General features: G+C 39.7%; 1 protein-coding gene across 2 annotated transcripts; it reads left to right on the plus strand.

Annotated features, from left to right (window-relative positions):
* Positions 1 to 453: 453 nt before the first annotated feature.
* LOC121298915 (SKI family transcriptional corepressor 1 homolog-B-like) lies at positions 454 to 9,863 on the plus strand. 2 transcript variants are annotated; one of them, XM_041226227.1, is made up of 7 exons: positions 454 to 844; positions 2,483 to 4,250; positions 5,095 to 5,176; positions 5,888 to 5,995; positions 6,740 to 6,811; positions 8,922 to 8,987; positions 9,152 to 9,863. In XM_041226227.1, exons 2-7 carry the CDS (start codon positions 2,493 to 2,495, stop codon positions 9,247 to 9,249), a joined length of 2,184 nt encoding a protein of 727 aa, XP_041082161.1. In that variant the 5' UTR covers positions 454 to 844; positions 2,483 to 2,492; the 3' UTR covers positions 9,250 to 9,863. The 2 variants fall into 2 exon arrangements, with proteins under 2 accessions (XP_041082161.1, XP_041082162.1); XM_041226228.1 differs by having other exon boundaries at positions 9,155 to 9,863.
* Positions 9,864 to 12,512: the final 2,649 nt, after the last annotated feature.

A 12,512-nucleotide genomic window follows, 5' to 3' on the forward strand; every position in this document is an offset into this window, starting at 1 on the left:
CTGTTTTTTAAACACAAATAAATGCGTACCTTTTCCAACTTCAGATGGATACCGGAGTTGTAGACACGTTATGCATAGATCAAGCTGGACACTGTAAATACTGTTAGCTTCCTACAGCGATACCCTTACACAACCCGGATAGCCCTCGCTATAAAATTAACAACTTCGCTAGACTTGAACGGAATTTATATCCAAAACTCTGTCTGATTAATCATCTGCTATGCTATAATGGTATCCCAACAAAAACAGTTTTATTCAACAGCTTATAGATGTGATCTAGAAAGAGAAGCAACATATTTAATTATACAAAAAACGTCTTCTTCTTCTTCTTCTTCTTCTTCTTCTTCTTCTTCTTCTTCTTCTTCTTCTTCTTCTTCTTCTTCTTCTTCTTCTTCTTTTTTTTTTTTTTTTAAAGACCCAGGCTGAATTTTAATTGACTCGATGACAGTAATGATTGGCGTTCCAGCGGCTCCCGAAGGCAAACGAAACGGTTAATGTAAATATGCTGCTGCTAAGTGGGTGTGCCTTCCTATTATTTTAGCTGTCACTTGATCAATGTACAACGTCTTCAACTAAGGTTCACAACAGCCTTCCCTGGACTTACCATGTGGTCACTCGCCTGGCGCTACCCACAAAAAGGAGGACGGTCGCGGAGGATGGAAGCTCAGGATCTTTACTGAGACAACATCGACACATCCTCTACATTGCAAACAACAACACTGGCACACCACAGCTGCAGCCTCTCTTCCAGTGTGATTTGCAAAATACCAATCCAATACAGCGGACATTATTGTGTTCGGTATTTTAACACAAAAAGGAGCTGTCCAACGTCTATAAAAAAAAGGTATGGTCTATTTTTATGATCGTAATATGCAATTCTAGTGTCATGCTGCTTGCTTATGATGGATGTATGCTGTGTTTTTATAGGGTACGAGGAAGTAAAATGTGAATCATTTCGAATACGGTACTTTTTTTTTGCCCCTAAATCAAGTAAAACTATTTACATTGTATTTTGCTTGCTGTGCTTTTAATTATTATTATTATTATTATTATTATTATTATTATTATAATATTATATCATAATAATTATAATATATATATAATTTATCATAATACTTTACTACCAGCACATTTGTGGTTTATTAAATAATTTTCAATGTTTCTTTCTGTATTTTTTAAAATATTTTATATATTTTCATTTTAAATGTAGGATAAAGTGCTCAATATTTACGCAAATAGTGTGATTTTTAAAATAACAATGTCATTGCATTCCTGTATCGTTAAATGTATATAATCAAATCGGCTTAATCCAGCGCTTGTTCCCTCATAAGCTCATTTGCTTTGCTCAAAGTATCTTTCCTTCTGCTCTGTACGTGTTAGCCGAGCTAGCGCCGTGGATAAGTAATCTTCCTCGCCTTTGATCCTGACTAAGGACATTAGGAAGGGGCCGAGCTTATGCTACTAATGAAACGAACCCGTTATTTATATATGATATATTTCTTGAATTGTTTACACGTTTTTGGAAATGTAAATCCTGATTAACCGGGTCAGTTTACGTATCTCTTTTAAAGAACACAAGCCAAATCGCTCAACGTTTTTTTTTTTTTTTTTTTTAAACAGACTTGGCCAGAAATCAAGAAATGGGTTGTCGTTAAGTCTTAAATCCCCCGAGTTTATTTTAAAAAGGATCCCCTGGATGTCATGGGTAAAATAAAGAGACCGGGAACAAGAAGGGCAACAACCCCAGCTTTAGAATAGCTGGCAGCAGCTTGATTTTAGTTCGTACTGTATTAAAAAAATAAAAATAAAAAATAAAAAAAAACGCAACGAGGGATATCGTTGAGCGAAATACAACAGCAGGCTCTCGACAATAATTTAAAAGTGAATATTTTTGCAATCGCTTGGAAAACTAATTACAAACTAATATTATAATAAACGAATATAACCTTTTTTTTTTTTTTTTTTTTTTTTTTTAACTTTAATCATATCACTTATAGTTTATATTCTGTATTACATTTATGAAAATTCTTTTTTTTGTCCAGGTCATTATTATAAATTTAAAAAAAAAAAAAAAAAAAAAAAAAAAAAAACATAACACGGAAAATCATTTGATCCTTTGCGGTTCTTGTTTTCAATTGTAAACGCTTTTGCCAGGTGGAATCGCAAAGGGTTACACCTTGAAGGGTAACACCAGCTGTCTAGTGTATCATTGACTTTCCTCGTTTATTAAACTTTGTAGGCTATGTTACTTAGCTCTCTCCAAATATCACTGTCATTTTTCTCTTGAAGATTTGCATTATGTAGTGGCTATTGCAAGTGATACCTTATATCTGATAAAGAATATGATGTGTCTGTGGTTGTAATTAAGTGTTAAAGTGTGCTGCTATCTCTAGTTCTGCCTTTCGAAACTGTTTGGAAATACGAAGCACGTGCAAACATATAATAACTCAATTTAAACAATCGTGTTTCTTTCCCCCACTAGACTTCCAACAATGGAGGCGATTTCCGGTCAGTTGTCAGAGGGAAGAGACTCCAGCTCTTCTCCCAGCTCAAAAGCGGAGCTCCAACCATTCTCCGGATCGTCGTCTCTCAAGCCCAACCAAGTCAGCGAGACCATGCTGTACGGCGTTCCCATCGTTTGCTTGGTGATTGATGGCCAGGAAAGGCTCTGCCTGGCCCAGATTTCCAATACCTTACTAAAGAACTACAGCTACAATGAGATCCACAACCGGAGGGTGGCCCTGGGTATCACCTGTGTTCAGTGCACCCCAGTCCAGCTGGAGATACTGAGGCGCGCAGGAGCCATGCCCATTTCGTCCAGGCGCTGCGGTATGATCACTAAACGGGAAGCCGAAAGGCTCTGCAAATCTTTTCTCGGAGCGCACAATCCGCCCAAACTTCCCGAAAATTTCGCTTTCGATGTGTCTCACGAGTGCGCTTGGGGCAGTCGAGGAAACTTTATCCCGGCGAGGTACAACAGCTCTAGGGCCAAGTGCATCAAGTGCAGCTATTGTAATATGTATTTTTCTCCCAATAAGTTCATCTTCCATTCCCACCGCACCCCCGAGGCAAAGTACACCCAGCCGGACGCTGCAAATTTTAACTCTTGGAGGCGCCACCTGAAACTATCGGACAAAAACTCTTCCGATGACCTGGCCCACGCTTGGGAGGATGTGAAGGCCATGTTCAACGGGGGCAGCCGCAAGAGGATCCTGCCTTCAAGTGGGTCAGGCGGGTCCTCCTCCCTGAAACCACAGGGCTCCAACAGTATCACCAGGGGTTCCCCAGAGGTCCCTCACAAAACCATGCGGTGCGAGGAGGAGAGAGGCAGTCTGAGCATAGGCAACGGAGTGCGAAACTACCCGGTCATACCTGTCCCCAGCAAAGGCTTTGGAATGCTGCAGAAGATTCCGCCTCCACTGTTCCCACATCCATATGGTTTCCCAGCTTTCGGATTATGTCAAAAGAAAGACGACAATATAGGGATTGGTGAGCAAAATAAGACCAACCTGCCCGGTGTGTTTTGGCCAGGCGCTAAAGACACTCTCTACCCATCTTTCCCCATGTTCTGGCCTGCAGGGGGGAACTTTCCCGTGGCCCCTTACCCGCAGACCCAACCGAAACCCACGGTTGAACTCTTGAGCGCCCGGCAAAGCGACATTGACGCGGCTGAGCAGAGCGACAGGAGCACCAACACCCCAAAAGACAGTTTGCCGGACAGCGAGAGGTGCTCCAGCACTCATTCCACCAGGAACGAAGAGGACAGGTCAGGGGATGAGGCCAGGTCTACCGAGGGGGTGTCCCTCACCCCCAGAAAGATAAGCTACATCTCTGCTTTCAGACCTGTGATCAAAGACGCAGAGAGCATAGCCAAACTTTATGGCAACCGAGAGGCGTACAACGGAGCCCGCTCCGGGTACCACTCACCAGACTTTATAAGCGAGAGTTCGAGTTACAGGTCGGTGTCTCCGGGTGTTGACAGTGGGGACGAACCTGATGTGGACGTGGAGTCAAATACTAGGTTTCCTGAAGACGACGAGTCTCCCCCGCTGTCTGTCGAGGACAGGCAAAGCCCAGCACTGCCGCTTCTTTCAAAAGAAGGCGTCGAGAAGAGCCACGAACCGCTGCTCGAAAAGGCTACCCTGCAACAGGAAAGCCCAAGAGTGCCCTTCAGTGAACCCATATCCTCAGACGAGGAGCGGCACAGCGAGGCCATTCCAGAGACCGACAATAGCACAGCAACTTATGAAGTAAGTTTTTAATGATTTGGCTTTTAACAAAAAGGTTACCATCCGTTTAACAATGTACGTGCCTAAATATAAGCAAAATACATTGAAACGGTCAATTGCGCATAAAATTGTTACTGCCTTGTATGGTACAGTGTTTATTAAAAAAAAAAGAAAAGAAAAAAGTAATATAGCCTAAACGAAAGTTAGAAATTGGTAACACAAAGCATGAAATCCAAATAATCAGTAGTCTTCTAGTTAGATTTATAACAGTGTAATTCGACGAGCAATGGATTACAATATTGCAGAAAGTTCAATATGATGAAGGATCAATTAATTTAACAAGTACTTGCTTACCTCGCCGAGTATAGCATTGTACATTTGTTGGTGAAGAGACATTTTCTAAAGCCTACCTTAGCCGAACACCTGTACATTACCATGCAGGCACATTCTGTAATTAAGCAAAACACGAGGACTTATTATATGCGGATGAAAATTGCGTAAAAATGAGGTGGATGCAGAGCGTGTGGAGGTCATGGGCTTTGAAAAGCTCTTCCCCGCGACTGGATTTTAATTTGGGTAATTTTCTTTGGAGTGCCCTTAATTATGTTTATTATAGGAACTCTGTATCCAATAGATTTTTAATTCCGTCTAGACTCACAAGGCAGTGTGTAATGCCATGCGTCACAAACGCAGAGCAATTTCAAATAGGCAGGCATCACTTATTCGCATAGTAGTTTTATTGTATTATTATAGAAAAAAACAAATGTGCTCGGGGACACTGTGCTGGCGAGGTTCAAGCAGCGGAGTAAATTAGTAATAACAGAATTGAGGATAATTACATATAATTGTCTGATTCATTTTGCAGGTGTATACACATGAAAGAGAAGAGCACTTGCAGATTCCAAAGAATCCGTCTACATTTGCAACCGGACCCAACTATATAAATGGTAGGTCCGCCGCTACTGTTTCTATATAATATATAATCATTGTAAAACACTGATATCCTGCCATGTTTGCACATGATAAAGTATTCAACTCTGAGAACTTGATAAATTTCAAGTCCCCATGAACATATAGTATATATATTATATATAGATATAATATATATATATATTCTATATATATATATATATTATATATATATTATATATAATATATGCGCGATACAGATTAAAGTGGTATATACGAACCCAGGGCTGTAAACCAAATGTTTCACAAATAAACATAAATCTCACAACGGATTTTAAACACATTTGAGTATTGTTGTATTTTATATTGCATTTCATATTAACATTTTAACTAGCTCACATTCTCAAACGATTGAAATTGATGTCGCCTATTTAAACCCGATTGCGTTCAGATGCATGCTGAGTTCTTTACAGTGTCGAGGGGAATGTCGTGATATAGAGGTCTATCGTTCAGTTGTATTACAAACGGTATTTGCAAGGACACGTCCTCCTGCTCTTGACGAAGAATGCAAACAACAACACAGATGCCCTCTGCTTACGCGGGTCTAGCGGAGAACACGCTGCTTTCGGGATGCAAGGCGATTACTGTGCCCGGTCAGGGCTAGATTTGTCGTTAATCATGCAGTTAAACGCATAATTTAATTGCACTTTCATTGCTTATGGCTGATTATCGGTTTATATCTTTTTAAGAACTAAGTAAGGAAGACGCTAATTCGACAGAAGAGGATCAGGAGATACGAAAATCTTATCAGGATCAAGGAAACGTCTCCCACGAAAGTCCCGCGGGTGTGGATAGAGGTGCGTGTCTAAAATATGTGTTGTGTGTGTGTGTGTGTGTGTGTGTGTGTGTGTGTGTGTGTGTGTGGTAGGCTTGCTTTTAAACTGTATAGATCTACACCTTAAAATAAATAAATCAATGAATGCTGCTGTTCTTATTTGTATTCTTATTCTTATTAAATATTTGAAAATCATATTAAGCCTCGAGTTGCCTCAGCCCAAAGACACAAATAAACAGACTACGAATCGTTTAGTTAACCAAGTGAGCTGACCCGACACACTGTGGATATTGTACTGCGCTAAAGACATGGCAAGCCGAGTCTCTGGTACAGAACAGATTACATCTGCTTTTCATGACTGTTTTATGAAAAAATACTTTCATTTATAACTCCTTTGCAAGAAAAGAAAAACAATCTCCACGATAAAAAAAAAAAAGCTTTGAATCACAGTTAAACGAATTTCCCTTGCAGCTGATATGAAAATAAATATTTAATGAATTCTGATAGATTCATTCCTTCCCTGTATTGACTGTTTTATCCGGTGGTAAAGCTTCACAGTGTGGGCATGCATGGTATAAACCAGGACACGTGATCACACCCACTAACACGATCTCTATGTAGCTATGCTCGTTTGTTTATAGCCGGGTTTCTTAAGGCACTGCTTATGGGAAGTGTAAACACACACTGTGCATATATCCACTGTAAGGTCTGTTTGAATGCTTTGTTTTTTCAAATGTTTCTGACGGTGGGTCCTCTTCTTATACAGGCGATAACGGGGGTCGAAGCGACATGGGGAGAGGCCAATTGATTGAGAAAGATATTGAAAACATGGCTAAAGGTGAGCATCATCATCATAATAATAATAATAATAATAATAATAATAATAATAATAATAATAATAATAATAATAATAATAATAATAATAATCTCCTTTCAAGCTTGTGGAATAGTTATTAGTAGATGTGAGGTATTCCATTAGCGTGGAACCAGCATCTAATATCCCGTATATTTTCAGAGAAATCGACCGTGTAAAATGTATGAAAGTACCTGTGGTCCGATATATTAATATTATTACAGGTCTGTGTGGCAAAGTGAGTCTATATGGTCAATTTATTTATGTGGCGCACGGTCTTTAATCGGGTCTGGTGACCCTATGCTTGTACAACCTTATTAATTCTGCAATTAGTGAGCAATTATCCACCGTAAACTTAATGCTAAATAGACTTGACATGACGCCCCCCCCCCCACCCCCCCCCCCCCCCCCCCCCCCCCCCCCCCCCCCCCCCCGGATATTTCTGCACAATAATATAATGCTTATCCAGTTACTGTATAATGTGCGTGCAAATAGACTGAATACCATATTGACAATGTAAACCTCCAAAAAGCTACATTAATATGAATCACATGAAGGTTGTTTTTTTTGTTTTGTTTTTTAGTATTATTATTTTAATATAGAATTACTCTTGTTAGTTTATGTTTTGATGCTGGTGAATCATATAACATGCACTCAATTGCATTGACAGGACTGAAGTATCATCCACATGCAGGTGAAGGGCAAATGCAGCCTCCTCATAATCCTACACAGCCCTAATTAGATCACTAGCACGCGGTTTACCCGGACATTCATTTTTAAAAAGTAGTTTTCAGTGCAAATGCATTGGTTACCTATACTCGAGTATAGATGTCCATAGTTACTTTATCTATTTAGCATCGTGTTATTTCCAAGTGCGTAGTGGACAAAACGCACAAAGAGTGCAATGGACCATGCATACATTTCAAAAGCATAGAGGTTTGCAAAATCCAAAATAATTTCCTATTAGAACCTAATGCTCGTTTAAAACCACGCCGATATTCCCGTTTGGCGTAATAAGTGCAAAGCAAATTAGCGGTGCTTTTCAAGGTGTGCTGGACAGTATAAATACTATCTCTGTGTGTCTGTTTTATAGACGAGCTGGTCTGTTGAGGAGTCCGCGTTGATTCTTGATCTAGACACTCCTTTCCTTTTTTCTCCTCGTGCCTTAAGGTTTCAGAGTTTCCATAAATAGGTTTAATAGTCGTTGTCGTTTGTTTCAAAGATGAACTATAATAAAATATATATATATATATATATATATATATATAGAGAGAGAGAGAGAGAGAGAGAGAGAGAGAGAGAGAGAGAGAGAGAGAGAGAGAGAGAGAGAGACTAATATTGCACCAGTAATTACACAATATTAACAAACAGAAAATAGTGCAAACAGAAACCCGAAAATATTAATTTTTAATTGTAATATGCTAATAATATAAAACGTTTACCCGCATACGCAAAACCGTGGATTCAAAAAAACAAAACAAATGAAATATATGATATGTGATTGCTTCACAGATAATTTTCAAGATCAAATGAAAAGGGAGTTGTCCTACAGAGAGGAGATGGTCCAACAACTCCAGATTGTCCGAGGTGAGACATCATTGTGTAATTACAACCGAATGAATCTTTAAACGCGCTCCGGTTTCATATAGCACTGCTGCTGATCACAGTGGAGACCCCAAACAACATTGCATATGCAATCCCCATCCCCTTGCACTGCCTGTCCATTTTAATAGTCTAGGACAGTTTCCATTCAAGTGCGCAGACCGCTCGGAGACCCCATTGTGCAATATAGCAATAACTGAGCATCAAAACAGGGTCATTCGGTGTCGTCTAAATTTAAATTATTGTTTTAAATCGTTAACTTTTTTTAGAACTGTAGTACACAGCACAATTCTCTATCAAATTATAGTTATAGCGGGAGAATATACTTATATCAAGTTGGCGTTGGCAGGTTCCCTTATTATTATTATTATTATTATTATTATTATTATTATTATTATTATTATTATTATTATTATTATTATTACTTGAGTTTGTCCTTCATGTCTCTAAACTGTACCCGAATTGATTTGTTTGGCTCTTCCTGTGTTCACAGATACTTTGTGTAACGAGCTGGATCAAGAGAGGAAGGCGCGGTATGCTATTCAACAAAAACTAAAAGGTAATTAATCATTTCAGTTTATATGGAAATAATAAAGTAAAGAACAAGCGTAAACCAAGTAAAGCAAGAAGAGCGGGGCTCTCTAAGGAGGCTGAGCACTGAGAACAGTTCTTTATAAACGTGTTTTTGTGTTTTTGTTTTGTTTTGTTTAACTTTATACCTAGAAGCACACGACGCCCTTCACCATTTCTCCTGTAAGATGCTGACTCCTCGCCACTGCACCGGGAACTGCTCCTTCAAACCGCCCCTTCTACCGCAGTGACGGGCGACCAGAACCCCCGAGCCCCGGACACTAGCACAAGCCATTCTCTACGCGTGTCAACACGTGAAAGGACACCTTCACTGCAACCTCGATTCATGTGGAGATTGTACATAACGACAGACACCACGTTCTTCGTTTTTTCCCTGTATCTGGACTGAGCAAGCCATTTATACACTTGTAAATACTATGAATATTATGATACAGTATGATGCAATTTCAGGGCAACACGACACACGAGCTAAATAATTGAGTCGAAAGATATAGGCTAAATAAATTATAATTTAAAAACAAACATGGCACAATGAAATTCCAGGCTCAATGTATGTACTGTAGATTGTTAATATAAAGCTATAAAGAGACCTCTGTAATGAATTTTATATGTTTGTGTGCCGACCACCACTTCTTTAAATGAACATTAATATAACACGTGGCTACGTGCAATGAGTAGAAATGTACTGTGAATTTGTTGTAAACAGTATTTGTTGGATTATTTATTTATTTATTCAATTATTTATTTTAATGATTTATTTATTTGCGTTCAGCGTATCAGAAGATATACTGTGTAATATTGATGTCAAGCACTTTAAATAAGGCAACTCCATTGACTTCTCTGTACAATAAAAAAATAAAAGCATCTGGTTTGGAACTCATGTGCATGTGGGTTTGTGCCCGTTTGTGATAATGATAATAACACGAGCATTTCTCAGGAGGAAGAGAGGAAACCCAGAGGAAACCCAGAGGAAGCTGATGAGAAACAAACATGTTTCCTGAAAGTGGAAGCATTTTGCTGCACGAGAAGCCTGGAGGAGCATGCTTGAATGGTATATTTCTGCCTGGCACACACCGGTGAAAGATATCTTCATACCGGCCTATTTATATTGATGACCACTTTCAGTAAAATAAAGGGTATCGTCTGTGAAGCAATCCTGTCTCTAAAATCAGAATTGGTAAGAATTGGGAACCAATGAATTGTACAACAGAACTGGGGAAATAAGAAAGATATACAAGAATGAACAGTAACGATTGAAGTATGTGAAATGCACAAACATGTTATAGTTATTATTTATTATTTTGTAGAAAAGAAGTGGCATTGGAGCTACATTTATATTTGTTTTTAATATTACAAATAATACGCTATAATAATGCATAATCACAAACATACGATCTAATTTAATCCTTTATATGTTAATATACACACTACTACTACTACTACTACTAATACTACTACTACTAATAATAATAATAATAATAATAATAATAATAATAATAATAATAATAATTTGCATACGTCAATTGAATAATTTACAAACTGAAAAATATAACTTCTATTTTATTCAATATTTTGTTAGGCCACCAGGTGGCGATGTGGGCTTGGCTAAGCGCGGGGGAAACTGCCCTTCGGTACTTGACTACTGTAGATAAACAATGGTAAATAATATCTTCAGTCTACTCGTGTTTAGTTTTCTATTTCGTGAATCGTGTGCCGTGAAAAGAGCTATTAATTCCTAACCAAAAAGTGCATCCAGTGTAAAGAATGCTTGTGGCTCAGTGTGATATATCCGATTATACACCACGAACGAGATCAGATCAGCAGTGGCAGATTGACGTTATTGAACTAGTCGACATGCTGACATAGGAAGATCTTCTTCTAAAGTATGTACTCCAGATTGTATTCAACTGGGTGGAACCTGGAGTGCAGCCAGATGCAACTTATTTTAATTGAACTCATATTGCCTTCCCACATGAACCAGCAATCCAGGTATCTATGTGCAGAGACCTGCTTTGATAAGGAGCCAGGACTGGAGCTGTCCTGCACAGTACTGTCTGCACACACACACTGCAGTGGAAGCAGTGAACGAAGTGGAATGGGGTGTTGTGGTGTGTACAGCTGGGCTCGCTCCCTGCATTCAGTGTGGAGCCTGGTGTGCACAGGCTGGGCACTCTGCTGTTTGTCAGTCGGCTGTCTTGTTGGTTGTTTGCCCTGCTTTGAAGAAGCGTGTAGCACAGCGGCCCTTGCTCTCACATGCTCTCGTGACCTGTTTCTATGTAAGGTGACCGCACCTTGCAACAACCCTTTATTGTTGTTTAAAATACAATCCGCACTGCCTTTTATTTTCACCGGCACCGTGACCTTTTGTTTGTAGGGCCTCGCCCTTTAAGAGAAGCCCTCTTACAATGGCCGAAGCACATTTGAATGCGTGATTGTCGCGACTCAAAGCAAGCATTCAAAGTGAACTCCAGAGCAGACCACACCCGAACTGCAGGAGATCACCGAGCTGCAGGAGATCACGAATCTTTGCAAAGTGGCTGTATTTCTTGTTGAGTGAGTGAATACGCCCAGTGCTGCCCTTTCAGGTACCAGATCTCACGTTTTCAAAATGAAAGTGCACGTTTGCTTAGACCCTGCACGTGTGAGACCTGTACTCTTATGAATGTGCATGGCATAGGAAAGTATGAGATTCTTCTGCCAGCTCCAATGACAGTAAACACAAGCACAGGTTCCCTTCCATGAAAGCAAGGGGGGTTCTTGGTATTGATAGTGCTGGACAGGAGTCCTGTGCTTCTCTAGCCTTTCTTTCCTTCCAGCCCAGCTTTTATTACAGCTCATGTGTAAGTGTACAGCACTTCAGAGGGCAGCATAGGGACCAGTGCAAACACAGCAGATACTGTCCAGCCCAGTGCTTTCCTCAAGGAGCTCCACAACAAGGACACACACACATGCTCCTTCCTCTCATGCAGTCCCAGCGCCTCACTTTTCTCCATCGCACAGTAAAACGGCGCTCTCAGACAGGAACTGGGACAGCTTCCTAAACTCACTCACCCTTTTGTGAACCGTATGTTATGAGCAGGACCTTTTGTTTCGTTATTAACCGTTTGAAGCTTTTGTGATAGGGTAGAACTGAGAGCGTTTCATTGACATGAATAGGGAATTGTTTTAGTTATGATAAAGTGAACATCTACCCTCTGCTTCAGATTAACAACCAAGTATACCACAGAATGTAAATTGAAATGCTTGTTTGCAAATATTTCAGTAAAGAAACTGCACGCTAACCGAAGAGGTGAAGTAAACAGACTGTTGACATCAGTCTCTTCCCGTAATACAAGTGCGCCATCTGGTGGACTCTGATGTAAATTGCATGCCACTTTTTTTTGCTGAATTTCAAAGGCCACCTTTAGGAATCACATACGAAAGACACGGCCATGAATTCCCCTGAAAAAAAAAAAAAAAAAAAAAAAACTGTTCTATTGATAACTACAACAAA

The sequence above is a fragment of the Polyodon spathula genome, chromosome 24, assembly GCF_017654505.1.
Source record: "Polyodon spathula isolate WHYD16114869_AA chromosome 24, ASM1765450v1, whole genome shotgun sequence".
In the NCBI taxonomy this organism is placed as follows: domain Eukaryota; kingdom Metazoa; phylum Chordata; class Actinopteri; order Acipenseriformes; family Polyodontidae; genus Polyodon; species Polyodon spathula.

Excerpts from the sequence above, each read along its gene's own strand:
- LOC121298915 (XM_041226227.1), top strand. The coding sequence starts at position 2,493 with ATGGAGGCGATTTCCGGTCAGTTGTCAGAGGGAAGAGACTCCAGCTCT. Across the intron at positions 5,177-5,887 it reads CGGACCCAACTATATAAATG|AACTAAGTAAGGAAGACGCT; the intron begins GTAGGTCCGCCG and ends TATCTTTTTAAG. Across the intron at positions 5,996-6,739 it reads TCCCGCGGGTGTGGATAGAG|GCGATAACGGGGGTCGAAGC; the intron begins GTGCGTGTCTAA and ends CTTCTTATACAG.